The sequence below is a fragment of the Palaemon carinicauda genome, chromosome 4 (genome assembly GCF_036898095.1).
Source record: "Palaemon carinicauda isolate YSFRI2023 chromosome 4, ASM3689809v2, whole genome shotgun sequence".
In the NCBI taxonomy this organism is placed as follows: domain Eukaryota; kingdom Metazoa; phylum Arthropoda; class Malacostraca; order Decapoda; family Palaemonidae; genus Palaemon; species Palaemon carinicauda.
In genome coordinates, this window is record NC_090728.1 from 164,343,666 (window position 1) to 164,371,071 (window position 27,406).

The following is a 27,406-nucleotide window of genomic DNA, read 5'->3' on the forward strand; positions in this document are numbered from 1 at the left end:
GGTACCTGGGTTGCCAATGTTTGGGCAGATTATTTAGGGTTCCAGGGCTAGAAAATTAGCCAGGTAGGTATTACTGTATTAATATTACTTTTATCATGAAAATTCCAATTTTTATGAATAGAACTTACCTGGCAGTTATATATACATAGCTAATAATCTCTATTTCGGCAGAATTTTCCTAAACGCGGCAACCGCCTTGTGGTGGTTGGGTGGTTACACCCGTTAAAGGGTGGTACTAGGAATCATTCCCATTTTCTGTTCTTCAGTTCATCTCTGCCATCCGGATCGACAACACGTTGGTCCATCATTAAGAGTTTTTCTTCGCTTTCCCTGTATCGATGTATCAGTCTGCTATTTGGTGAAGTACTCTGATTTGGGGATTTGGCAATCGTGTTTTTGTTATTTCTTTGCTTTTTTGCTGTTTTCATTATGAGTGAAAAGAGTCATTACCGTGTCTGTGCGAATGAGGAATGTAAGGTGAGACTACCGAAAATGGCGGTAGACCCTCACACCGTGTGCTTGAATTGTAGGGGTTTTGAATGTGCCCTTAATAATAGGTGCGGGGAATGTAAAGTTTAGGATGAAAAGGATTGGTTGATTACGAAGCGCTATGTGCGTAAACTAGAGCTCGATAGAGTTAGGAGAGCTTCTAGGTCTAAGTCTAAGTCTGTTAGTGGTAAGGAAGACGAACTTAGTGTAGATTTATCTTTTGAACCTATAATTGATTCCTCTTTGGAAGTTGATCCTTCCCTTGAGTTAGTAACTCCTGCACCTCCTACAGGATCCGTATCTGCGGATGACCTTCGGTACGCTTGTTTTGGCGGCTGAGTTGAAGGCCATTAAAGAACAACTGGAGGCCTTTAAAGGTAAGGATAGTGAAAGTGCTTGTGTTAGTGCAGTGGAGGTGGCGACTGACCGAACCTGTCATTACCCTAGGCCTAGACCTCTACCAAGCTCCCAGGACCAAGGGAGAAGGTACGTTGACAACCGAAAGGGGGTGAGAGGTACGTACCCTCGGTCACCCGTCGCCTCAAACAGCCCTGTTGCCGATTCCCAGGCTGTTCTTGACCGTCACGGAAAAGACGTGTCGGATGTGTTAATTTCTTCTCCGAATTCGCCCAGACGTAAGTGGAAGTTTGAAGCGTCAAGACCTACTAAGAGGAGATGGAACCGCGACGAACTCTCGTTCTTTCTCTCCCGGTTCTAGCAGTTATGAACCTTGTCCGTCGGAGGATGATTTCGACTCCGTGCCTGTGAAAAGGGCGAAGCCTAAGCCTGCAAGTCAGGATTTTACAGCCGAAGATCCTCCCTTCTACGAGTGTTATTTGTCAACCCTCCCCTTCGGGAAAGCAAGACCCAGCTGATGTTGCTAAATCCTTTGTCTGTCATGCAGGAACAACTTTTTACGTTAGTGCAAGCATTTAGCCGCCCTCACGCCCAGTCTGATAGACGTAAAGACGACTCGTTACCTATTAAGAAGTCTACTTCTAAGAGAGAACGGAGTTCTTCTCTTAAGAAAACTTCTCCCTCTCTGCGCCAGGATGAGGAATGTGCGCTTTCACAAGGCGATACTTCTTCTCGATACCAGGACGATTCGGTTTCTCGTTCTCGATACGGGGACGATACTACCTCGAACGATACTGCTTCTCATTCTCGATGCCATGACAATACTGCCTCTCGTTCTCGATGCCAGGACAATACCGCCTCCCGTTCACGATACCAGCACGATACCGCCTCCCGTTCACGATACCAGCACGATACCGCCTCCCGTTCACGATACCAGCACGATACCGGCTCTCGTTCTCGACGCCAGGACGATACCGCCTCTCGTTCTCGACGCCAGGACGATACCGCCTCTCGTTCTCGACGCCAGGACGATACCGCCTCTCGTTCTCGACGCCAGGACGATACCGCCTCTCGTTCTCGACGCCAGGACGATACCGCCTCTCGTTCTCGACGCCAGGACGATACCGCCTCTCGTTCTCGACGCCAGGACGATACCGCCTCTCGTTCACGACGCCAGGACGATACCGCCTCTCGTTCACGACGCCAGGACGATACCGCCTCTCGTTCACGACGCCAGGACGATACCGCCTCTCGCTCACGACGCCAGGACGATACCGCCTCTCGCTCACGACGCCAGGACGATACCGCCTCTCGCTCACGACGCCAGGACGATACCGCCTCTCGCTCACGACGCCAGGACGATACCGCCTCTCGCTCACGACGCCAGGACGATACCGCCTCTCGCTCACGACGCCAGGACGATACCGCCTCTCGCTCACGACGCCAGGACGATACCGCCTCTCGCTCACGACGCCAGGACGATACCGCCTCTCGCTCACGACGCCAGGACGATACCGCCTCTCGCTCACGACGCCAGGACGATACCGCCTCTCGCTCACGACGCCAGGACGATACCGCCTCTCGCTCACGACGCCAGGACGATACCGCCTCTCGTTCTCGGCGCCAGGACGATACTAGCCTTCCTCTTCGGGACGATACTGCCTCTCGTTCCAAGGACTCTTCTAGCGCTGGGCTCCAGGATGCAACCCATATTTTGCAGGACGATTCCTTTGATTTGCTATTGTCGGATTCTAAGGAGCCTTCTTCTCGTTCGAGGGATGTTGCAGATGTGGATCAGGACCTCGAGGAGGTCTCTGATGATGATGATAAACCTGCCGACGCTGCTGGGGATTACAAAGTTCTCTCTCGCTCCCTTCTTGAACTTTTTGGAGAGGAATTCCAACCTGCTGCCCCTCAATCCCAATTTAACAGAAAGAAGGCCAAGCAACAGTCGGCCTTCATCAAGATGAAACTGTCGATTTCCACAAAGAAGGCTCTTGCAAAGATTAATGACTGGATGAAGGAGCGGAGACAAGCAGTTAAGACTTCCTTCTCGTTTCCACCAGCTCGTCTTGCTTCAAAAGCTGGTATGTGGTATGAAACTGGGGAACCTTTGGGTCTGGGAGTGCCTTCCTCCTCCAAGGGTGACTTCTCTGGCTTAGTGGACTCGGCTAGAAGGCATGCTCTCAACTCAGCCAAGGTCATGTGGTCGATGTCGGAGCTGGATCATCTCGTCAAAGGTATTTTTAGAGCCTTTGAGGTTTTTAGTTTTCTAGACTGGTCGCTAGGGACTCTGGCAAGAAAAACTGACCAGATGGAAGGAACTAGGGACCTTACCAGTATTATGTCCTGTATGGTCAAGGCCCTCAGAGATTGGGCAAATGAGTTGGCTGCGCTGTTCTCGGCTGGGATCCTAAAGAAGAGAGCCCTGCTTTGCTCTCTTACTTCAAGGTCTGTTACCATTGCGCAGAAGTCTGAGCTTCTTTACGCCCCCCTGTCTCAACATCTTTTTCCCAAGTCCTTGGTTAGAGACATTACGCTTTCGCTGGCCCAAAAAGCCACCCAAGACCTATTATCTAGTTCAGCTCGTAAGCCCTTGGCAGCCACTCCTTCTTCTTCGAAACGAGAGGAAAAGAAATTCCAGCAGCCCTTTCGGGGCAGGACTACTTCAAGACCAGATTTTAGAGGATGAAGGCAAGAGTCAGGACCTAGATCTACCAGGGGTTCGTTCAGACCTCGCTCCAGAAAATGAAGTTCGTCTCCTCCAAACAGTAGGCGCAAGACTCAGGTTTTTGGCAGTCTTGGAAGAGGAGAGGGGCGGACACCTGGTCCCTCTCGGTCATCAAGGAAGGATACAAGATCCCCTTTCTGAAGAAACCTCCTCTCACAGATGCTCCGCTGGCCTTAGTAGCCCGATACACAGATCCTGGGAAACGGAAGGCCCTAATAGACCTAGTCGACCAAATGCTAGACAAGGGAGCGATAGAACCGGTTCGGGATCTATCCTCCCCAGGCTTTTACAATCGCCTGTTCCTAGTCCCCAAGAACTCGGGCGGATGGAGACCCGTCCTGGATGTCAGTTCTCTCAACGTCTTTGTGGAGAAGACAAAGTTCTCCATGGAGATGACTCGGTCGGTGCTGGCATCAGTACGTCCAGGGGACTGGATGGTGTCCCGCGACTTGCAGGACGCGTATTTCCATGTCCCCATCCATCCGACTTCAAGGAAGTACCTGAGATTTGTAATGCAGGGCAAGTGCTTCCAATTCAGAGCTCTTTGCTTCGGTCTCAGCACAGCTCCTCAAGTCTTCACCAGGATAATGGCGAATGTGTTAGGCTGGCTGCATTAAGAGGGAATAATGATATCCTTCTATCTGGACGATTGGCTGATTCGTTCACGATCGAGGGAGAAATGTCTGGAGGATTTACGAAATACTTTTATGATGGCTCAAGATCTAGGCCTGATCATCAACAGGGAGAAGTCTCGGATCAAGCCGAATCAGACTATTCTCTATTTGGGGATAGTTCTGAATTCAGTTCTTTTTCGGGCTTCTCCCTCACAGGAAAGACAGACCCAAGTGTCTCGAAAAAGTCAGGACTTTCGTGGACAAGAAGAGGTGCTCAGCGAAGGAGTGGATGAGTTTGCTGGGAACTCTATCCTCCCTCGAACAGTTTGTCTCTCTGGGGAGACTCCATCTAACGCCTCTACAGCACTTTCTTTCGAAAACGTGGAACAGAAAGACGTAGGAAGACTCCTTTTCCTTCCCGTTCCAGCAGAAGTCAAGAATCTTCTGAAGTGGTGGCTGGATCCAGCCTTGTTAGGGGAAGGGATCTCCTTACACAAGAAGAACCCAGACCTAGTGTTGTTTTCAGACGCATCAGAGTCAGGTTGGGGGGCAACACTAGGAAGCAAGAAGGTCTCAGGCTATTGGGAAGGAAATAAGCTGGAATGGCACATCAACAACAAGGAGCTGATGGCCATTTTTCTGGAGCTAAAGGCCTTCAAAGACTTGGTGTCTGGGAAGATTGTGGAGGTCAACTCAGACAACACCACAGCTCTTGCTTACATCAGAAAGCAAATGGGGACTCACTCTCTGTCTCTGTTCGAAACAGCAAGGGAGCTCCTTCTTTGGGCGAAGGAGAACAAGATAGGTCTGCTGACGAGGTTTGTTCAGGGACAGAGAAATGTGAGGGCGGACATGCTCAGCAGGTCCTTCCCACAGAATGGACCCTCAACCAACAGGTCTGTCGGAGTCTCTGGAGGCTGTGGGGGAGACCCCTCATCGATCTTTTCGCCTCCAACTTATCCAAGAGGATCCCCAACTATTGCTCCCTGGTCCCGGACAAGGAGGCAATAGCAGTGGACGCCTTTTTAATGGATTGGACGGGGATGGACACATATGCCTTTCCCCCGTTCAAGATCATCAATCTGGTAGTCAGGAAATTCGCTCTCCTCGATTCGGGACGAATGATCCTGATAGCTCCTTTCTGGCCGCTGAGGGAATGGTTCACGGAGGTGGTGGACTTGTTGATGGACTTTCCAAGAAGCGTCCCTGCAAGTCCAAAGCTGCTCAGACAATCCCACTTCGAGAGGTATCATCAAAACCCGATCGCTCTCAATCAGACTGCCTTCAGACTATCGAGAAGCTCGTCAGATCGAGAGGATTTTCAGCGCAAGCTGCGAAAGCTATCGCCAGAGCGAGGAGGGTCTCTTCACAGAGGGTCTACTAGTCCAAGTGGGAGACTTTTAGGGCTTGGTGTAGGAAGCACAAGATTTCCTCATCCACTACCTCTGTGAGCCAGATTGCTGATTTCTTGTTGTACCTCAAGCAGTACGCTAAGCTGGCTGTGTCCACAATCAAGGGGTACAAAAGTATGCTCGCTTCAGTCTGTCGGCATAGAGGCTTGAACTTGTCTCACGATAAGGACTTACATGACCTCTTGAAGTCTTTTGAGACAACCAAGCAGGTCCAGTTAAAGCCCCCTTCTTGGAACCTTGATGTGGTTCTTAAATTTCTGTGCACCAAGAGATTTGAGCCCTTAGGGAGGTTACGAAGAAAACCCTCTTCCTTTTGGCTTTAGCAACAGCTAAAAGAGTCGGTGAAGTCCATGCAATTGAAAAGCAGGTAGGCTTCAATCTGAATGGGGCAGTTTGTGCCTTAAGGTTAGACTTACTCGCTAAGAACGAGAACCCTTCAAAGCCCTGGCCAAGGACCTTTGAGGTTCCTAACTTGACTAACCTAGTGGGTCAAGAGCAAGAGAGGCTCCTCTGTCCAGTACGAGCCCTCAAGGCCTACTTGTCTCGCACAAAAAATGTGAGAGGCGCTTCTAGCTCCTTGTGGTGTTCTGTGAAAGATCCTCAGAAGCCCCTTTCCAAGAACGCTTTGTCCTTTTTCCTGAGGGAAGTTATAAGAGAAGCGCATCTCTTGTGTGAGGAGGAACACTTCGGACTTTTAAAAGTGCAGGCTCACGAAGTGAGAGCCATTGCGACCTCGCTTGCTTACCGCAAGAACATGTCGGTCAGACAAATTATGGATGCAACATTCTGGAGGAGCAACTTTGTGTTCGCCTCTCGTTACCTCAGAGAGGTGAGAGTGGATTATTAGAAATGCTATACCTTGGGCCCATACGTAGCTACGGCTTCTGTATTAGGCAAAGGAGTTACTACCTCCCCTCAACCTTAGTTTTATATGCTTGTGCGTGGGTTGGTGTTTTTAATGGTTGTCTGAGGACTTCGACTTGTGTACAGTCACCTCAGTCTAGTTAGATAATTTTTATCTACTTTGCAAAGGTTAGGTGGTTGGTTTTGGTAAGGTTGCAGTTTTTTATATTGGGCAATAGGTAGTCCTGAAGTCTAGTCAGATTGTTGGTCTCACCCCGTTGACAGACTCGATTGAGTGTTTTCAGCACTGCAGGTCACATCCTGGCTGACACTCCTAAGGGAAAGCGACTTAAGAGGCAGGAACCTTTGAAGTCAGCTACCTTAGCAGGTAAGGAATCAAGGTGTTTTTTATCCTACAACTTTTTTGGTTGTTTCCCCAATGATGTTTACTGTCTATCACCCTCCTCCAAGTGTGTTAATCAGCTATGTATATATAACTGCCAGGTAAGTTCTATTCATAAAAATGGAGTTTTTATGATAAAACAAAGTTTTATGAATACTTACCTGGCAGTTATATATACATTCGAAGGCCCACCCACCTCCCCTCAGGAGACAGGTCGGGCATAGATGAACTGAAGAACAGAAAACGGGAACGATTCCTAGTACCACCTTTTAACGGGTGTAACCACCCAACCACCACAAGGCGGTTGCCGCGTTTAGGAAAATTCTGCCGAAATAGAGATTATTAGCTATGTATATATAACTGCCAGGTAAGTATTTATAAAACTTTGTTTTATCATAAAAACTCCATTTTTCCCATATTGAGCCTTCTCTATGAGGTTTTTCTGTTGCAGGGTCGACTCGTGAGGTTCTAGAGAGTGACATGACCATTATTAAAGCGAAGCTCGCTGCAGGCACATCAGTGGCAGTATCTGCTGGGGCACTTGGCCTTGGTAGAGCGTCTTTAGCCAAACATCAGTCTTTGTATACGCTCTCACAATGGCAGCTGAAGACCTGGTCCGAGGGCAGGAATAATCCTAGAATGCTGATTCTGGTGGAGGAAGGGCAGAGGAAAGATCTGAATTGGTGGCTCTGAGACTCTTCTCAGAGGGTTAGATTGTCTTTCCCTTCTTCTGGCCCTGATGTTGTTCACAATGCATCAAGGGAAGGATGTAGTGCTTTATTGCTACAGCACATGGCTTCCGGACTGTGGTAGAGTCAGATCGACAATGCCGCATAAACCTCCTAGAATTGAGAGCGACCTTTCTTGTGCTCCAACATTTTCATCAGCTCCTATCATGTCACTTTGTAGTGTTGATGAGCTTGTAAAAGACTATAATGGCATATTTAAACAGACGAGGTACTTTTTCAAAGTAGCTTTGCCTGCTAACCATTGAAATCCTGTGATGGACGGAAGACAATGCACAATGCAATCTCTCTGTTAGCCCGGTTCATACCAGGCAAAAAGAATATCTTGGCAATCAATCTGTGGAGGAATACTTGGATAGTTGGGTCTAGGTGGTCTTTGGATACTTGGACAGCAAACACAATGACTATATGGGGTTCACCAATGATAGACCTGTTCATGTTCTTCAACTGGAAACTTCTGGTGTAATGCTCACCATTACTGGACCCACAGGCAGTATTCCAGGATGCCTTGCAACATCCATGGGACAACATGGATAAGTATGTGTTCCCCTTGTTATGTCTCGTGAGGAAAGTCCTCAACAGGGTGAGATCCTCAAACAACTTGTTCATGGCCTTGGTAGCTCCATTACAGCTGCTGACAGAGGTTCTGAGGGAGCTGCCTCTGCTTTCTGACTGCTACAGCATGTCCAAATCTTCCACCACTCGGAGCATCCCTACAACTTCGCGCTTGGAGGTTATCCAGCATGTCCTCACTCGAAGATAAGTTTTTGCAATCTGTATCGGAACAGATGTATGGATACCTCAGGAGGTCTCTGGCCTCTGTATACCAGGAAAAGTGGTGTTGTAATGAGTGAGTGAGTGGGAGGACGGTGCTTCCCAGCTACGGCCCAAACTGTTTTTGACACTGTTAAAATGTTTTTAGCCTTTTTATCATTATTGCTATGTGAAGAACTCGGGTTTGATAGTTAAGAAAAATACAAATTACTTTCAAATTTATGAATATTCATTCCAATTTCACCTTTTCTTGCATAGTTCAGTATCTTTTTTCTAGTTCCGTCAACTTGCTTGATAAACTTATCACTTACTGGAGCAGATAACTGTAACACTCGTTTTCCAGAAACAAGAACCAAAATGGGCACACACTCCTTGGGGATTGCTCTTTTGATGAAACCTGTTAATAACCACCACGGTACAGACTGAAACAATTTTCCTGATACCTCCTGAGAGCTTTCTGCAGCGGTCTACCTAGCCAAGTGGTCAACTTTCTGTGATTAGTGGCATAGGGGAATATTACTCCCCTCAAGGCCACTACCCTCCTGATTGCAAGCTTTTTAGTGTTCCTGAGGAACAAGAACTCCCTCTTGTCAGTGTTAAGCCTATTGCTCGGCCTTAAGCTGTCTTTTAACTGAAGTTACTCAATCTCTTCACTTCACGGGAACTCTGCCCTCATTGGGAACTTTCACTTCCTTGGATTGTGATTATTAAGGTTGTTAGGTTCCTCAAGATGGCCCCTTATGAGCCTATACATAAAGCTCCAGACAGACCCTAAAACTTTCTTTCTTCTTGTCCTAGCCTCAGTCAAAAAGGTAAAGCAAAGCAATTTACATGGCCTCTCCTATAACTTTACATTCCAAGGGTTGGAGAGAATTACCCTTCTTTTTTGTTCCGAGTTTGTGCCAAAATCCATCTATACTTCTCTCAAAGAAATAACGATGCAAATCATCTGTTACTGTCCCGTAAGAGCTATTAGGAAATACCTGAAGAGGACACCCTCTTTCAGACCTAAGATTGCTAAGCTGTTTGTGAGTACTCGTCGTTCCAAAAAGTTTAAAAAAAACTTGGAAACTACGAGAGCCTATAAATTCTCGGGAAGCGCTGCTAGGCCCCCACCCCCCATCGAACACATGACATCAGTGGCCTTCCCACAACCTTGGTGTTCCTCAAGAACCACTTGGTGGCCCAGGTTCTTAGTGCAGGATTCTGGAAGAAAGACAACCTTTACGGGCCACTATTTGAAAGACTGTATCCATAGGTCCCTGAATATCTTCTTGGGGCCTATTGTTGCAGCACTGCAACTAATCTAATCCTTACTCATACAGGACAACACACGGCATTATAAGCTTTGTATTTCGTTCTTTCATGACATTGAGCTTTAAATGACTTCCTCCCACCTAAGGGAGACTCCCCCATATAAGTGACTCAGACATTTGTATATGCGTAGGCATAAACTAAAATTTATTTTATAAAATTTTTATTTTTCCTAGCTATACAAACCAGATATATTTATACAAAGGTCCTGCCTCATCCACCCCACAAGTCTTGATCAGGATAGTGAATCCTGTTTCGCAGTGGCATGTAACACTGTCCACCAGCGGAGTGGCCTAGGCACCCTTTCTTTCTAGTCATGGTAAATCAACATAAAAAAACCCATGTGAATGCCTTGGGGGGGGGTGTGTATAACTAGAAAAATACAAATTGTATTAAAAATTTCTAGCCTTTCAAAGGAAAATTTTCCTTCAGCGCTTTTTTTTTTTTTTTTTTTTTTTTTTTTTTTTTTTTTTTTTTTACCATTGTCCAAGTATTCAATTCGTTTTTCCTGCTTACACTTACTTTTATATGATTCGGATTATCAATTTTCTATGTGAAAAATCATTCTGGTTTTTAGATATACAATAATACCTCAGTTTACGTGTAACTTCGAATACGACCACATAAAGATGCGAGCACACAAATTCAAATTGAATTAATAGATTGCATTGACCATGAGCAAAAATTTTGCTCCGTTTGTGAATTGTTCGTGGACAAGTACTGTGTGAACATGACTGTCCTGTGATATGTGCAATTTCTCCGATGAAATGAAATACAATCTGCACGAATCAAATTAATGTGCTTTTAAATATTTGAGAAGTTTGTATGGATAATATACTTAAGTGAACGTGCAGTCTCAAAAATTGGTTGTCTGTTCTTGGGAATAACTTTCTTTTCACTTATGTATAGAGGAGGAGGGGACAGATGAAAGCCTTTGAGTATTTGTGGAAAGGGTAATAGTCGAAAGCTTTAGAAGGAAAATGGAAAATGAGTGTTAGGGGAATTATGATTTGAGGTTTATAAAAAAAAAAAACTTGCATGTACAGCTACTACGCCAGCTTGCAAGACCAATTGAAAAACTTAGTGGTATCCTATTGGATGGGTGCACTGGCAGGCATGATTATAGCACTAGTAGTTGGTACTCAACAATGCTATAATCTCTTCCTTGTACACCAACCCAGGGAACTTCAAAAACATGGTGTCCTCGATTTCCATCTATAACTATTTTAACAATGGAACGTCCGTAGTCCGTCATGCCAGCATGAGAGAGAACACTCTTGCCCTTCATGGTTTCACATGAGACCAGGAGGGAGTGTTGCCATATAGTGGAAACACTCATCTCATTTCCATGATGGTTAAATTATTATACTGTACATTCTATTTTTCATTATGAATTATTAATTTGTATACATTTCTGATGTTAGGTGTTATATAATTTTTTTAATAATTAGCATTATAAACCTATAGTAAATAGTATGGGTATTTATGGACATGTGGTACACATGGAGTGAATTTCCTTTATTTATTATCGGAGAAATTGTTTTAGAATGAGAGCATTTTAGTTAGCTGCTAGCCCAGAACAAATTAACCTCTTAAACAGAAGTACTAGTGTAGTGTATTATCCCTTTCATAATAGATAGAAAAATTCCAGCTATTGACTTTATACACATTATTCTTCTATTTCACACTAGTTACACGACTAAATTGATCATGTGAATCCCTTGAATTTGTTTACAGTTGACCTTCAAATATCATATAAGGTAAAAAAAAAAATGTCGTGAAAGGAAATTTTTACATGTATTTTTTAATATTGTTCTGATAAATATATAAAATTTGCACAAAAAATATGATTTCTATATATTCAAAATGTATTGACAGACAACTGAAATGACTGACAAGGATGCTGTAGTTCAAACTGACGAAATTCCAGTGCACATTTATTTCTCTCTTCTGAACATCCAATTTCATGATATAGTCGAGCCTGAAAATATAATAAAGAACTTACGATGTAATTATACAGAATATTTTAATTTTCAAAATCCATTAAGACTACAATTTGTTTATATCAAAAGCTGCTTAATCCTGAATGGACTCCAGCCACACTCCTACACCAACTTTAGATGAAAGGAACTTGCTCTTTAAACGAACCCCCCTCATACCCGATGCTCATCACTTGGGCAGATTCCTTTGGTCCCAACTCTGGGGTTGAATAAATTTTCTTATACTGTAATATTAGTTGTTCATGACAACACAACAATTAGATCCCTAATTTACCATTAGGAGGATAGGTTGCAGATATACAAATATCAAGTGAGATAGGTACCACATATGGAATGCCTGTGACCTTAATATAAATATTCACATCATCAGCTAATAAATGAACACAGGTGGTTTCCCTTATTTTTTAAAATTATCTCTGTATATACCTGATATGGACTCCCTCATGAAATTCTTGTAAAAGATAGGTTAAAATCTTGATTAAAAAATCCCATCTGAACAGCCAAAAGAGTACCATTCTACACTTGGTCTTTACATTGAATATTCCTAACATAAAAACACGTTGAGCATTGGTAACAGAAAACAGTGTTATGCCAGGCATCAAATGACATTAAAATTACGTTAAGACATTAGTAAAAAGAAATAGTAAGACCAAAAGGACTTTCTTGAACATGTGTCAACTATAGTTTTCCTACTAAATATTGAGAAAATTATTTGTTCTTACATAAATACAAACCTTTCATCCTCTGAATCTTTTATATTTAAGCGTGAAATGGAATCGGCCTAAATAGTTAGAGTAAGGTACAGGTGGGTAATTGAGAATGTACCAACCATCTGTTTATCAGAAGCAAACCACTTTTGACTTTGGCTACTCAATGAAAGGATGTGCATATGCTGAACTCTCTACTCCAAATTTTGGAAGCTGCTGGATCTTTTCATTAACTATGATGATTTTTTTTTTTTTATTCCCCTCGAGCCCTTTTCGCAATAGAGTGACATGCGGAAGTAGCCTAGATTTATGTTTAAAGTAACCATTAATTCCCTTGAACTTTATGCCTTTTGTAGGGGCATGACTGTTTGCAATTTTCAACCTTTATCAATTGTAGATCAGAGCCTTCCCACCAAAGGGCAAAGTTTAAGAGGAATAGAGTGTCTTATCAAGATAATGCTGGAACCTTCCAAGAGGCTTTTGGTTCTTTTCTCCCCTTACTTAACTTGGACCATCTGGTTACAACAGTACACAGGAGGGGACAAATATGACTGACTAAATTCAGTGTGGCTCTATCTGTGCAGAGGCATCTGGCATCCCCAGTGAGGTATTCAACTTCCCTCTCCCCTGAGGGAGTGTGAAACTACACTTAATGATAAATTTGAGTTCGTTTGTGACCCTCTTTAGGAATACCGGGTTCGTCAAGTATTGTGTTTAATGTTTTAAAAGATCACTTTGGCACCACCCTATGCCTGAGACTGCCAGTCCCTTTTTAGGGGTTCCTGTCACAAAAGTGGATTCTCCTCATGCAAGGGCTGTCATCGTCAGTCACTTGGACTTTTGACACCTCTACACTCAAGTCTGTCAAGGAAGTGAAAGGTGAAGACTTGGCAAGTTTGCTCCTCTTTACTCATAGTCTGTAAAGGCAGTAAAAGGTGAATATTTGGCAAGTTTGCTCTCTTTACGCAATAATAAAACTTCTACAAGAAGGCTGATTGCAAGAAACCCTGTCAAAATTACTTTTCTCTTCTATTTCAAAGGAGAGGAAGGGGTCTTGCCAGGGATTGGTGGCTTTGTGATCCATTGACTGTAGTGTGAGCCCAGTGTAATGTAGCTGCTTTTAAACTGGCAGTAGGTGAGCATTCCCACTAGGGCTGGAGCACCTGCACAGTTGACCAGGGAAGGGGGGCTCATAAACATTCTTACCTAAATCTCTTGTATTATTCGTAACCTCGGCCCTCGGCCTGCAGTTACTGATTTTGCGAAAGGAGTAAAGGCAGCTACAACAGACCTAAAGGAGAATTTATCCAGGGACCTGTGGATCACGTCCCACAGGTAGTGAGGAGTGAACGTAGTATGATGCTTCCACACACCTGCCGTAAGAACCTCCTACACAGAGTAAGTCTTCTTGAAGGCTAAAAATGTACTAATATCGCAACCATTGTGAGCTTTTACGTCCCTTCCGTGGAAGGAAAAGTGAGCGTTAGAGCGAAAACCTCTCCCAGCCAGGACAATCTTGTTCTTGGATATCTAATTTGATTTTTCCCATGCCCAAAGAAATGTAACGGGCAAGATCTAATGGTCCTTGTAGGCTTGAGATAGCATCTCTGTGCTCTCACGCAATAATAGCTGGTAAGGATTATAAATTCCTTAAAGCTCATAATCTGAAATGATAAGAAATCTGGAATTGGGTAACGATGGGTTTTGAGCTACAAAGTCAGCTGACAAAGGAAGGAGAGTGAAACCTGCCTCCACCCCCTTGAATGGGTGATGTTGAATGAGAGACCGTGGAATTCACCAACCCATTTAGTTGAAGCTAAAGCGATCAGGAAAACTTTTTATGGGTAGGTCCCTAAGGCTCGCCTCACCAGTTCAGAGGGTGCCCCTACAGGGAATTTAAAATCTTAACCACGTTCCACGACAGTGGACTTGCCTCAACTGGAGGGCGGGTCTGCTCAAAACTTTGCACGAGCATTGAAAATTCCTCTTAAGAAAAAATTGCTGCTCCCTTTAGTCTACGGAACCAGTTTTTCCTTGCGGTGGTTGAACAAAATGCCGGCGATTAATGGAACTGAGGGTCCAAGATGAGAGATACCCCTCTTACGACACCAACCACAGAAGACTACTCATTTAGCCTGGTAGACTGCTGCTGATGATCTGCAAGTATTCAGACATGTGCAATCTGTCGAGAAATGCCTTTCTCTGAGAAGAAATGCTGGATAGCCTCCATGCATGAAGTTGAAGGGAGGGTCTTGTGGAAGATTCTGGCGTGAGGCTGATGTAGTAGGTAGGGGAGAGGGGAAATTCTCTCTGGGTTTCCATTAAGGGAGCAGATCTGAATACCACACCACCTGTGGCGATTTCGATGCTATGCAGGTCATCAGTAGATTTGATGCGTCTTGAACTTGTTTTAAGACTACTACTTAGTAAACAAAATGGCGGAAAAGCATGCATCTTACCTGTCCCATGAATGCTGAAATGTGTCCTCAAATGCTGCTTCTGGGTCTAGAACTGGAGGGCAGCAAATTGGTACCTTGTGATTCAGAAATGTCACGAATAGATGCACTGTTAAAGAGTCAGGATCTCCATCACTTTCCCAAGACAAAGACCATCCTGACCCAACTATCAGTGTCTTCCTGATCAATTTGCCTGCTACATTGTTCTTATAGAGAGCTTAACCGCATTGGGTTCTACCCACTCAAGGGTCCTCACTACTAGCTGGCACACCTGTAGGGATATATTACTTCCTTGCTCAAGTCGGACACCCCAGTGTTGTTGTTGCTCAATACCACCAAGTATCATGTAAGAAGAGGGGAAAATTCCTGGATGACTTAAGCGGCTACCTTTATCTCTAGGAAGTTGTTTTCCTGGCAATCTTGATCTAAGTACCCAATATCATGTGCTGACGAAGGTAAGCTCCCCAGCCTTATCTGTACTGGAAAGAGCAGATTGGACAGATGCTGTGACCAGGATCTTTTTAGTTTCCATTATAGACGACGTCAAAGCCGAGATCTGCCTCTGGAACTAACCATTCTAATGATGTTAAGTGCTCCCAGAAGTTTCTGCCACTGGCATGCTGGAAGAAGGGACTGCTACAAAAAGGGGAGAGCTACGTTTCCCGTACCAAGCATCCTTTCCTGGGATGGGAATACCTTCCCTTGTATTGTGTATCCAACCCCAGATACACTAGTCTTTAGATGGGGGATAGGACAGACTTCTCCCAATTTATCGTGACCCCCCTAGGTTATGACAAAATGCAATAACTGTTTAGGAGGTGGAAGAGAAGTTAATCTTTAGACTCCTCTAGGATAAGCCGATTGTTTAGGTAGCAGAATAGGCAAATATCTTTGGCATGCACCCATAAGGATACCAGCTTGAGGATCTTTGTGAAGACTTTGGGTGCTGTTGGCAGGCCAAAGCACAGGACCTTGAATTAAAAAACTTTCCCTGTAATCAATACCCTGAGGTACTTCCTGGAGGAGGGACAGATAGGGATTTAAAAGTAAGGGTTTTTCAAATCCAATGTGACCATGAAGTCCTGAAGCCTTGTCTGACCATGGCTAAGGCTTCCATCCTGAACTGTCTGCTGAATGATCACCTTCAGTGGCAAAAGGTCAATGACTGGTCTCCAATCTCTTTCCTTACAAGAAAGAGTTGACTGAAGAAGACTGGGAGCTGTCGTCAACCTCCTATAGTCACCGGGGAAGAGATGATGAATGGGATGAGGTAACTGGATTAAAGAACCTACATCACCTATCTCTCTACACTGGAACCACCACCATCAGTTGGCCTGCAGGCATCCAAAACATTTTACCCATACCGAGATCCTGGTTCTGCCAGAGGAGAAAAATTGTGGCGAAGCATTCTTAAGAATGGGCTGTAGCATACAGGTCCCGCCTAGCTTAACTGGTTTTAGGGCCCGAGACAATTGAGCATCTATTGTCCTGTCCTAATGTAGAAGGTTGAGGCTGTTGAAAGGTCACTACACTCCAGTATAGTCCAGAGACTTCTTCCTCAATTTTTCTACTGTTCTCAACTAATGGTGGCGAAAAGAGAGATGGCTCCTTCAACGATGAATTTAATAGAGCAAGTCCCCAGCAGCTGTTCCTTTAGTGAAATCTTTAAGTTATGGCCTCATGATGCTCAAGCACCCAGTTGACCCACTGGTTGCCTGCCTGGAGCATTAAAATCTTAAAGCACCTTAGCTCCCGACTGGACAATGTCCTGAAGGGCGTGTCTTGCTCAGGTTAGTTAGGTCCATTTCAACTAGGTAGCCAACTATACCCGACCATTGGTCAATCAAAGAGGCCACTTACATGGTAGCAATGCTCGTGACTTCCATAATAGATGCCTCTTCCACCAAAAAGGAAATGAACCGTTGCAAGTCGTTCTGTTGAGCAAACCAGTGTCGAGTTTGCCGTGTTTAGAAGAAGAGCCTCCTGCATCCAATCATATATCCTATGCCTCATAAAGGCCGCAGGAATCAAGCATGAAGATCTCCCTGTGCTTAGTCTATTCCTGGAGATCTGAGACTCCACCTTATCCAAGGCTGACCAAGGGAGCTCAAGCCTCGGTCCCGTCCTGCTACGGGCGTGACAGAGAAGGTTGATGGCTGCCTTCCTGCCCTTTGGGGGAGGAAACAGTTATTCCATGACCTTCCTGATGCAGTGTAGCACCTTGAAAAATGTCTAGTCTTGTTTCTCCTTCCACCTCATGATTTTGTCACTGCTGGCTGAGGAAGCTCCCCTTCAGAATCCTCGCACTCGAACTCTGCGTTCTCTTCCTCTGCAAATGTTTGTCTGATGCAGAGATTGTCACTGGACCAATGAGAGAAGGGGTGGCCTAGTTGCTGCATCCTGGTTCTGGTCTGGGATGCTGATGACCTAAAAAGCTGTTGAGACTGTCTTGGATCCAATGGTGTCTGGGAACCTTCAGGATTGTCTTCCAGTCCTTGCTCACCTCGCCTTCCATTGGGTACCAGCTGCGAAGGGAGAGAGATGGTTAGTTGAGGTCCTCTGGAGCAACGTTTCCCTGGGAAATTATTAGGTTAAATGTCCATGTTCTGCTTCTTGGAAGGAAGAAGGTGTTCCACTGAAGAAATCTTAAGTACAGTGTGATTCCCTGTGGGTCCAAACACAGATATACCTCCAGGGGATGTAAATTAGCATCCTACCCCTATTATGCATTTTGGAACTTAGCTTAATGGAAACCATAACCAGCAAGGAAAGTAGAGAAACTGGGTTCTCCTGCTTAGACAATCCTAATGTTGCGGAAAATTTACTCTCTCAAAAGGAGATGGCTCCTAAGAGCTTCTGAAACCCATCTTGTACGACCTTGAGACTGGTCCTTACCGATGAGCCTGGGTTTAATCCTCCATAGGATGTCTAATACAACCAGATGAAGACCACTCTGCTTCTCAAGGGTGATCTCTTGAAGACCAGTCAGGTAGTGATTGATTAGGAGCTCCTTTTGCTCAAACTTAACCTCTTCAAGAGAAGAGTGCCAGCGATAATCAGGTGAAGAGCGCTTTGAAGTTCTATCTGAAGACCAGTTACGACGTTGATCCTTGTGCCGGCACATGGGCATTCAGATGAGGAAGTCCATGATGTCAGCAAGGGAACTATCCTTATCCTCTGAGATATGCTCAAAAGACCTCTTAACTACTGTGCGTGAGGGAGACGAGCGCTTGTGATGTGGTAAACACCTTGAGAAGCCTTACACTGGTGAGGAGAATGAGCCTGGATGACTTGTAGCAAGGAGTTAGGGGGGCAAGATTTATCCCGGAGCAGAGTTTGCAGTAGAAGCTCACCAAAAAAGTAGTGCTGGTCTGCGAAATGATGAGAAAACAGGTCTTAAAGTGTGTGCTGATCCACTGATACCGATGAGTAGCCTGGTGTCCCAAAGCGTGCCCAGCTGACACACTATGAGGAGATCACCCATGAGAGGCAGGTTTACGATCCTCCTCTGGAGAGGAAGGATCACGCTGCTCAGAGAGCATGCTCTGAAGAGCTAAGGTGCTCAACAGAAGGGGAATGCCTGGAAGGGTGAGGGTCATCTACTCTCAAAGAAGCTACGAAGAGGCAGGAACAAATCCATCATCTACGGAACATGGGTCGACGGCGGGGGAACACTTGGGCAGACACCGAAAGGGTAACGACCTCTGGAAGATGTCTCAAAGCAAGGACTTGCTGAAGTGTCTCCTCCAATGGAGATCTTTAGGTACCCAAGGAGGGCTACAGCAAATGAAGAGAGAGATGCCTCCATAAAAGGTGGTGGTTCCAGCGTTTCAGTAGGGGAAACTGAAGGACCTCCTTGCCCTTAGGCTTGCCATTAAAGGGCCACCTCTCTTGCTCAATTGGACCCTGGAGTAAGCCGAAGGAGAAGTACCAGAGGTGGATGAAGACACCCAGGCATTTTTTATTTGAAGGATGAGCCCGACGGTGAAGGCTCCCTTTTAAGCTTCTTCCTCCTCCTGCCGTACTTCTTCCACCGGGAGGCTGCCCACTCCCAACTCTCGGAACACAGTGACACTTGAGAACAGGCATGCCCTTGGTATGAAGGGCACAACTGCTGAGGATCTATCTCGGGAGCACTCATCAAAGTGCCACAGGTCTTTAGCAACACTCCCAGACATTTCTGCATAACGGGTCATCCTCGGAAAGAAAATAAAATTGATAAATAATTCTACCCAAATACTGTGTACACTCACTGACAGCTGATATCTAGTAGTGGTCTGTCGGTGAGCCGGAGGGGAATGCCTCCCCGCTATCGACAGTTAACATGTGGCTGTGATTTACAACTTTATAATTCTATACGGCTGTGTTCCAGCTTCACTGTATTATATTTTCCTAACTGAAGGACGATGATTTGTAACTGTCATATCAAATTTATATTAAATTTCAATGAAGCCATGAAACTTAGTGTACATGGAGAGAGGACAAGTATATAAAAATTAGCTATTAAACTGAAAATAAAAACACACAGGGAAAGAAAAAACATACCTGAGCAATCCTGGTACCAAAGTAAATAAAAATTAATTAACCACATATCCTAATTCACACTGATAAAGAAAAGATAGCAAAAAGGGAAACAGCACAATTGATTACATCTCGTGCTCCATTCACTTAGATATTGTGAGAACCAATAGCTACAGTAGATTCCTGAACCACCAGGCATGGAATCCACATAGTGAATTAGTGACTAGTGATTCCAGGAGAGGGTGGTACAGAGTAAGGAGATAAATTTATTTCAGTTTAGGGATAAAAAGAGCTCATGTTTTCAAGATGCTGTATAAGAAATGTGACAAAAAATAACTCTTAAGATATAAGAAATGTGACCCACAGGTAAGACTCTTCAAAATAATGTTGATAAACTATTACAGACAGACAGAACCAACAAGCATCTTCCAATCCTATAAATGCAATATGACCTGCCTTGGAACCAGCCTTTAATAAAATCCAATTAACTAAAAAGAATGAGATGTGATAAATGACAAGAAATGAGAAAAAAAAGTCCTAACTTTGTCAGTAAGTTAGGATGCAATTTCCTATATTAGTCACAATAAGTGCACATATGTGGAATACCATGTTTCTACAACTACAGTATTTTACATCTTACAGCAGACTATAAAGAAATCTTTTTGTTCATTCTCATAAGAACACATGCCACTTTTCTTGCCAGATATCAATATTGAATGTAAATTGTCATGTTCATTATATCTCATGTATTTGTTGAGATAAGCTATAGTGGCAAGTCTGTCATGATGGCTACTGTCCACCAGAGTAGCTATGCATTCAGTTTTTGTAGGTTTATGCTCCCATAATACTCTCCTGGGACATGAACCCATATATTCATGCTCAAGAAACCAAGATTGCGTAAAGCCATCTTGAAGATTAAAACCTTTGTTGTCTGCTAAAGGGAGTGCAAGCTAAGATTAGGAAAACCTTGCCCAATACCTGCTGTTAGGAGGAACCTTCTTTGAAGATGAAATATGTATTGGGAAATATGTATTGGGATTGATGATTTCTAGCAGAAAAACTACTCGCTAAAATTTGGTTGAATTATACCATCTGTCGAAACCCTTTCTTCACTAGTGTTTAGGCAGTGGCTATGGATAGACTGACCTAATAAAAGGAACAGCTCTAATTTTCCTAGTGGATATTATTCTTCAATTCATATATTGTATTTGCAGCACTGTTATAAGATTAGCCAATCACCAAGTCACTTTTCTCTGAACATATTGCTGGTAAATATCTGGATCTCCTCCCAGGTATATTATTTATTCAGTTTTAATGAATAACATGGTTCCTATATCCTTGTCAAAGCAAAATGATCTATAAGTTAAAATCTCTTGGGTATATTTTCAAGATTAGTAGTAACTTCCTTTCAAATCAAAAGGTCAAAGTCTCCCTTCTTGATGGATATCAGTACTGAAGCCATACCCTGTATATGAAATGAAACTAGACTATTCAAAATAAGTGAACTGAAAGGGATGAGAGAAGTCCATCCTGTTTTTCTTTAAGGACCACTGTATAACACTGGCAAAGTTTGATTACTTCTACATATGCAGTCGTCATCTTTAGCACACAGGTTATCTTGGTATCTGTTTTAGTATGCAGTACAAACAAAATACATCTCCAAATGCAGTTGGTGTGGCTTGAAGACAATTTGGAGAGATTTTGGTGACAGATGGTCAGCAGAGAAAAAGGGGTCCTTCAAAACTTGATCATCACAATGATCTATGCCTTTCTAGTAAAATCCAGACAGATATAACATGCTGGAAAGACTTCCTCACTTTTGCTTCTTTTGCATTGTGAATTTCCAAAGATTGTTTCAAGCAACTGCCACCACCAAAATGAGGTCAACTTTCAGGCTGCTATATGTAGTCTACAAATACCTCTCAGGATTTCACAACAGTGGTTTCAATTTTGCTTTGACAACCACTTGTCCGTTATAGGAACTCATAAGTTTGGCCAAAGCATTTTACTTATAACATTGAATGAGGAATTGAGTTACACTATATAGAAATATTAAACTGTCATAAGGTTTTACCTTTTCAGAACATTTATAAAAGGATCAAAAAATTGTTAATTGTGGATACTGTTTGGTTCCAATATTAGCAACATGACGTAAATATATAACCTACATAAAAAAACCATATTTACCTTTAAGTAAAGTGTTTCACGAACTTTGTGATAAGCTTTGACTTTTGAGAAAAGTTTACCAGCGAGTTCTAAAGATACAGCTATTTTCATAAGCTTTCTTTCTCTATCTGGCCCAACTGCTCTGCTAATCTGCAAAATGAAAAATAAGTTATACAAAAATTCTCACATTACATGTGTACTACTGTATACAACCTACCATGTGCTATTAGCCAAAATTATAATTAAAAACAGGGAGATTAACCACCCAACTATTTGCCAAGGGTATGGGATAATGTTTAGCGGAGTGCTATCATTTCAAATAGTCTTTTTATTGAAAACTCTCCAGTCACAAACATCATAATGGTTTTACAAATTGCAACATATAAAAGAACCAATTGGAGATGAGTGCTAATGATTTCATGCCTAAGAAATCACGTTTGAAGCTTTCATGTTTTATTGCTATTATTGTCTAGTTGCTATCAAGCTTGCTTCAAACCAAATTAAAAGTTTTTTTTTTTCCATGCCAAAAAATGCTGGCAACAATAATTAAATGCTACAATACCGAGGATATTAGTAAATTCTATTGGGGTTTTAACACCATAAATACTTGCATTAACTGAAATTTTCTATTGATAAGTAATAAACATTGTATCTGGCTCTGAAATAGAGTAATGCTTATAATAACTCTCGAGCAAAATTGGTTATTACATGGGCATTAGTTCTTGAATCTTTGATTTTCATTATAGATTTTGTCCTTATAATGGACAGGAATAAGTCGCATTAAAAGAGTAAAATACATTTCAAAAAAATTATATCTATACTTTACTGGAGATTCATAGTACTACTGTATTCCAATGCTTTGTAGCCCAAAACTAAAATGCAACTTTGCCTCCAAGGTACGATAACATAAGCTTGCAACGCCACATCCTGTAATCTGTTTGTCATCATCTGTGCCATTAACTCATTAGTCAAGTGAGAAAATCACAATGACTAGGAACCACTTATGATTGGGGATGTAGATAGCAGATCCTATGACTGTTATTAAACAAATAATAAAAATTTTTGATTAAGATTATTTAATTTTATTATTGACTGCCACATTAAACTGAATAGAGGGGTACGGTTAATCTAATCTAAGAGTAACTAATATAGGAAGTGACCAGGAAAATTAATCTTGCCTTTTAACTGTGAAAAGCATTCCACCTTCAGATTTGCTAATACAAATGGAATGATACTGACCTCAACTACTCTGAGCATGGTTTGAGAAGGTTAAATAATATGATATGCAGGATACAAACAAAATTGCCTCAAAACCTAGATAAACAATGTGTACACCCACCAGACGAAAGTTTGGTAAACTTTGATTTACGAACATTAACTTTTTTTTAGCTGCACTTGGCATTCCCGTCTTTCTTCCTTCTATTCTCCAAAAACTACAGTAATACCCCACCCTATATCATTACTTTGTTCCTAGAAATCCAATGTAAAATTATTTTCAACATAGGATTTTAGCCATAAAATTTGTATTCTACTTAACTATACAAACCCGAGTCCTTTAATAAGAGTTTGACTTCAGCATCATTAGAACTTGGCCGTTAAAATTTAAAAGGTGTTCATAGATACTGGCAGGTGGTGGGGAAGCTCCAGCCACTTACTAGCATACTGACTAAGCACTTTGACTTTCACCTAGGACTTGCGGAATGGTTGAGGCAGAATTGTAACTTAATGAACTCGGGTTTCTATAGTTACAAAACATGAATTATTTTTAAAATTTGTGATTGGTTCTAACATGAATACAAACCTTGTCCTATGAGGGAGAAAGCTCCAATAACAAAGATAACTAAAGAAGTTTAAAATCCTGGGATGTCAGAACACTTGCACATGTAGACATGTGTAAGTGCTGGCTTCTTTCCACCTCTATAACCAAAGAAAAGTTAAACTAGGCTTCTTTCAATGGTCAGAGGGTTATGGAGAAACCTATATCCACCAGCCACCCGTTGAGATACTACCGGGGTCCTTTGACTGGCCAGACAGCTACATTGGCTCCTTTTCTCTGGTTATGGTTCACTTAACCTTTGCACATGAACCGAATAGTCTGGCCTCTTCTTTACATAATTCTCCTGTCCTCATACACCTGACAACACTAAGAATATTGAACAATTCTTCTTCATCCAAGGGGTTAACCACTGTACTGTTAATTGTTCAGTGGCCACTTTCCTCTTGGTAAGGGTAGAAGAGACTTTTAGCTATAATAAACAGCTCTTCTAAGAGAAGAACACTCCAAAATCAAACCATTATTCTCTAGTCTTGGGTAGTACCATAGCCTCTGTACCATGGTCTTCCATTGTCTCGGGTTAGAGTTCTCTTGCTCGAGGGTACACTTGGGCACACTATTCTATATTTCTCTTCTTGTTTTTTTATAAGTTTTTATAGTTTATACAAGAAATATTTATTTAAATGGTAATGTTTCAAAATATTTTATTTTTCCTTGATTCCTTTCCTCACTGGGCTATTTTCCCTGTTGGGGCCCTGGGCTTACAGTATAGCATTCTGCTTTTCCAACTAGGGTTGTAGCTTAGCAAGTAATAATATGATGTCTGAAATGTATAGTAAATTTAAAGAAATAGGTTCTTTGGAAGGTCTCAAAATTACAAACATCTGGAGATTCGAATACTGTACACTCGGATTGAATTCATAAGCCTCCAACATTTATATCGTAATTTTGAAATTTACCCTACTCCCTAGCAGCTCCTAGCTCTGGCGCCACCAATGCCACCAGTACCGACCAGCTTTATTAAAATTTGGTTGTGTTCTCTAAATGTGATGGTCAAAAGACCTCTGCCAACAATACTATTCCCCCAACAGTACCTCCCCATTCCCTTGATCCTTTCTCCATCATTAACTTCTCTACACATGTAAGTTATTAATTTTTACAGCATGATAGTACTTAAAACTGGGGTGTTAATCGTGATTACCACGCAGAAGGTGAGTAAGTGTGGAAACCTATCTCATTGCTCATAATGAAGCCTTACTGTTTGGCGCCCTCACTATGTTCTAAAAGTTGGAAATTGGAAATTTCTAGGCTTTTTAAAGTTTTTATCTTATATGTATTTTATCAAAGGTAACCACTTTTCATATGGATGTTTTAATTTTTTTCAGAAATTGAACATAGAGATTGTAAGCTAGAAAATTCACCATCTTTTCTTTTTTTTTTCCGAAAATTCAATGTCTGCAGAAATTGGGCTTCAATTTGTTTTTCTCAAAATTGTTTCAATATGCATAGTATATTAGCAGTAGATTCCTGACCACCGGGGATCATAATATCATCATCATATATTTCACAGTTATTTACTAAGCGGTGGCAAGCTCCTTCCCTCAAATCTAGGAAGATATATGATACATATACACTTGAAGACGTTTCCCTGATGACCCTTACTGCAAGGAGAGTTCCTGTGTTCAGCTAACTGCACCCTAAACCATCTATTTGGTTACAGGTTTGTTAGATTCATTGTAAAATCCATATTGTGAGCACAGTATAAGTATTATACCTACAAATATGATGTAGCTACAGTATTATCAAATAAAATATATCTGTATATGTACAGTTCGTAAGCCTTCCTTAAATATATTAAAAGAATTTGCCAACACTGTTACAACCCGTAATTTAATTGAAACAATTAATTGCACATTTCTAAGGTAATTATGATTGTAATTTCTATATCTTGCAGTAAGAGTATATGTAATTCTAATTTTATTTAATGGTAAATGTAACTGTAATTGCAATTGATTTTTTCAAAAATTAAAATATAGCAGTTAACATCTACACCATCAATAGGGCATTGCTATGTCCTACCTCCAAACATACCGTTGATTAAGTCCATAAAATATTATTAAAGGGAATTTTTGTGTTTTTTTTTTTTCTAGTCCGATTTAAAATTTTATATTTTGCATTTTTTATTTTCTTGTAAGCATTTGTTTATTTCTGCAGGATTTCTAAATTTTTAAAAGTAAGTTTTTGTATTTGTACTAAAGCTTTTACAAGTCACAACTTGCAATTGTTGCAAAAACAGATTTTAAAAAGACCAAACTTAACTATGCAGTACATTGCTTTGCAACAATCTCCACTTTCTTTGTGTTCTCAATGAGAAAAGGTGCAACAAATAGAATATTTGAACTTGTAACTGTCACTGAAAGCTAGATGTATTAAAAGTACAGTAATAATAATTATAATTGCATTCTAGGCATATTAAAATTAATAATTATAATTGCATTGTGTATTTTTTTATCCTTGTAATTGTACTTATCTGTACAATAAAGTCTGAAAAACTGGCCAATGTCATTCTGCAATCTCCTGATACCTCTGCAGTGTACTCCCCAGGGACCAATCCAGGGGGTTAGGCCCCAGTCACACCCCTCAAAGAGACAGCAGTGAAAACGGTATTCACAGGCATCGTCTTGAACGTTGCCCGGTGCGACTCTAACACCTTGCTCACTTCTTCCCCTTCAGAGCGAGGCCATGATCAACATTGGGAACAAGGGAATGCCTGTGAACAACCAGGCCCCCTACGAAAGCCACAGACGGAGTGAGGTTCTACAGCCAGTTTCACTGTTGTTGTTGTTGCAGCACCCACCTTTCCCTAGCTAATGCAAACTTCTTGTTTCCATTTCAATATCAACAATCACATGGAAAAGAGGAGTTAATTTTGGTAGGAGTTATTTTGTACATGTGGACTTAACATTAGCCAAAGCAAAGGTGATTTCTCCTCAGTCTGCACTCTCACCAGTTGGATAACTCTGCTCGTTATACAATTTCAATGATAAGATTCCAGCTCGCGCCGAAACAATCTTCCTAATTTAAGGAAAAGGGATTGTATGACAAAGAATTGAGAGGTATACTTGAAATAAAAACAGCATCAGAACTTGGTTTAAACAACTTGGGCAGTTTTTTGGCAATAATATTTCAATAATTCCTGGAAAGTAAGAACCACTGTGGTAAATAGACTAGCAGAAAGTAAACACGGCTTTAGACCAGGTCGCGGTACAGTGTATCAAATATTTTTATTAATGATATACCTAGAGAAGAAATTGGAATATAACCAAGAACAACACCTATCCTTTCTGGACCGCGAAACCAACTGCAAGACATATGTGAACATGAAATCCCTGACCATGTCAAAGCAAATTAAGAGCACATACAAAGATCAAAAGTCATTGGAGGAGATACCTTATTTGGCATCTTTACAAATGTTTGACAATGTAGTGTACTATCTCCTATAATGTCGAAGAAGAAAAGTTGCCCATGCACAGATGATATCGCACAAAATGCAGGTGATAAGATAGCCCTAGAAAATAAAGTTAATAACTGGGATTTGACTCTTATGCAACAAGGACTGAGGCTAATCCATTCAAAGACTGAATATATGATTGTAGGATCTGCTTAAGATGATGGACAATTAGCTAATACTACCATCTAAAGAACAAACTCCTTTTACATACAGTACCTAGATAGTGTTATGACCTCGGATATAAGGATGAGGCCCGAGATAAACAACAGAATTGCCAAATACCTGTAGAGTAAAAATGTGGGTGTTATGTACCCACTACTACAAAACAAATATCTCAAGTGAAGTAAAGTTAAACTGTATTATTCAATTCTTAAACTCATACTTCTGTACACTTTGTGAGATGTAGGTCCAGATAGAGGCTAAAATCGAAACAGCTGAACTGCGTGATTTGCGTCGCATAACTTAAAGAGACAGACTACACAGTACTAATATAAGAGAAAGATTAAGTGTGGAACCTATAATTCTTCAAATAGAAACGAGCCATTTCAGATGGGTTGGCCAAATCTATAATGTCGGAACATCAGGATG

General features: G+C 42.0%; 1 protein-coding gene and 1 long non-coding RNA gene across 3 annotated transcripts in view; one reads left to right on the forward strand and one right to left on the reverse strand.

Annotated features, from left to right (window-relative positions):
- Positions 1 to 25,694, forward strand: part of LOC137640143 (uncharacterized) — a 51,650-nt gene extending 25,956 nt beyond the window's left edge. The window contains exon 3 of one of the 2 annotated variants that reach the window (XR_011044308.1): positions 24,878 to 25,694. This is a non-coding gene — a long non-coding RNA (uncharacterized lncRNA). Of the gene's footprint in view, positions 1 to 7,300; positions 8,575 to 24,877 lie in introns of those variants that run through there. The other variant, XR_011044307.1, reaches the window with a different exon arrangement.
- ida (anaphase promoting complex subunit 5 ida) overlaps positions 11,467 to 27,406 on the reverse strand; it is a 102,770-nt gene continuing 86,830 nt past the window's right edge. The window contains exons 16-17 of the mRNA XM_068372638.1: positions 21,555 to 21,683; positions 11,467 to 11,664 (exon numbers count right to left, since the gene is read on the reverse strand). Coding sequence (XP_068228739.1) covers positions 11,545 to 11,664; positions 21,555 to 21,683 — 249 coding nt within the window. The 3' untranslated portion in view covers positions 11,467 to 11,544. The remainder of the gene's footprint in view (positions 11,665 to 21,554; positions 21,684 to 27,406) is intronic.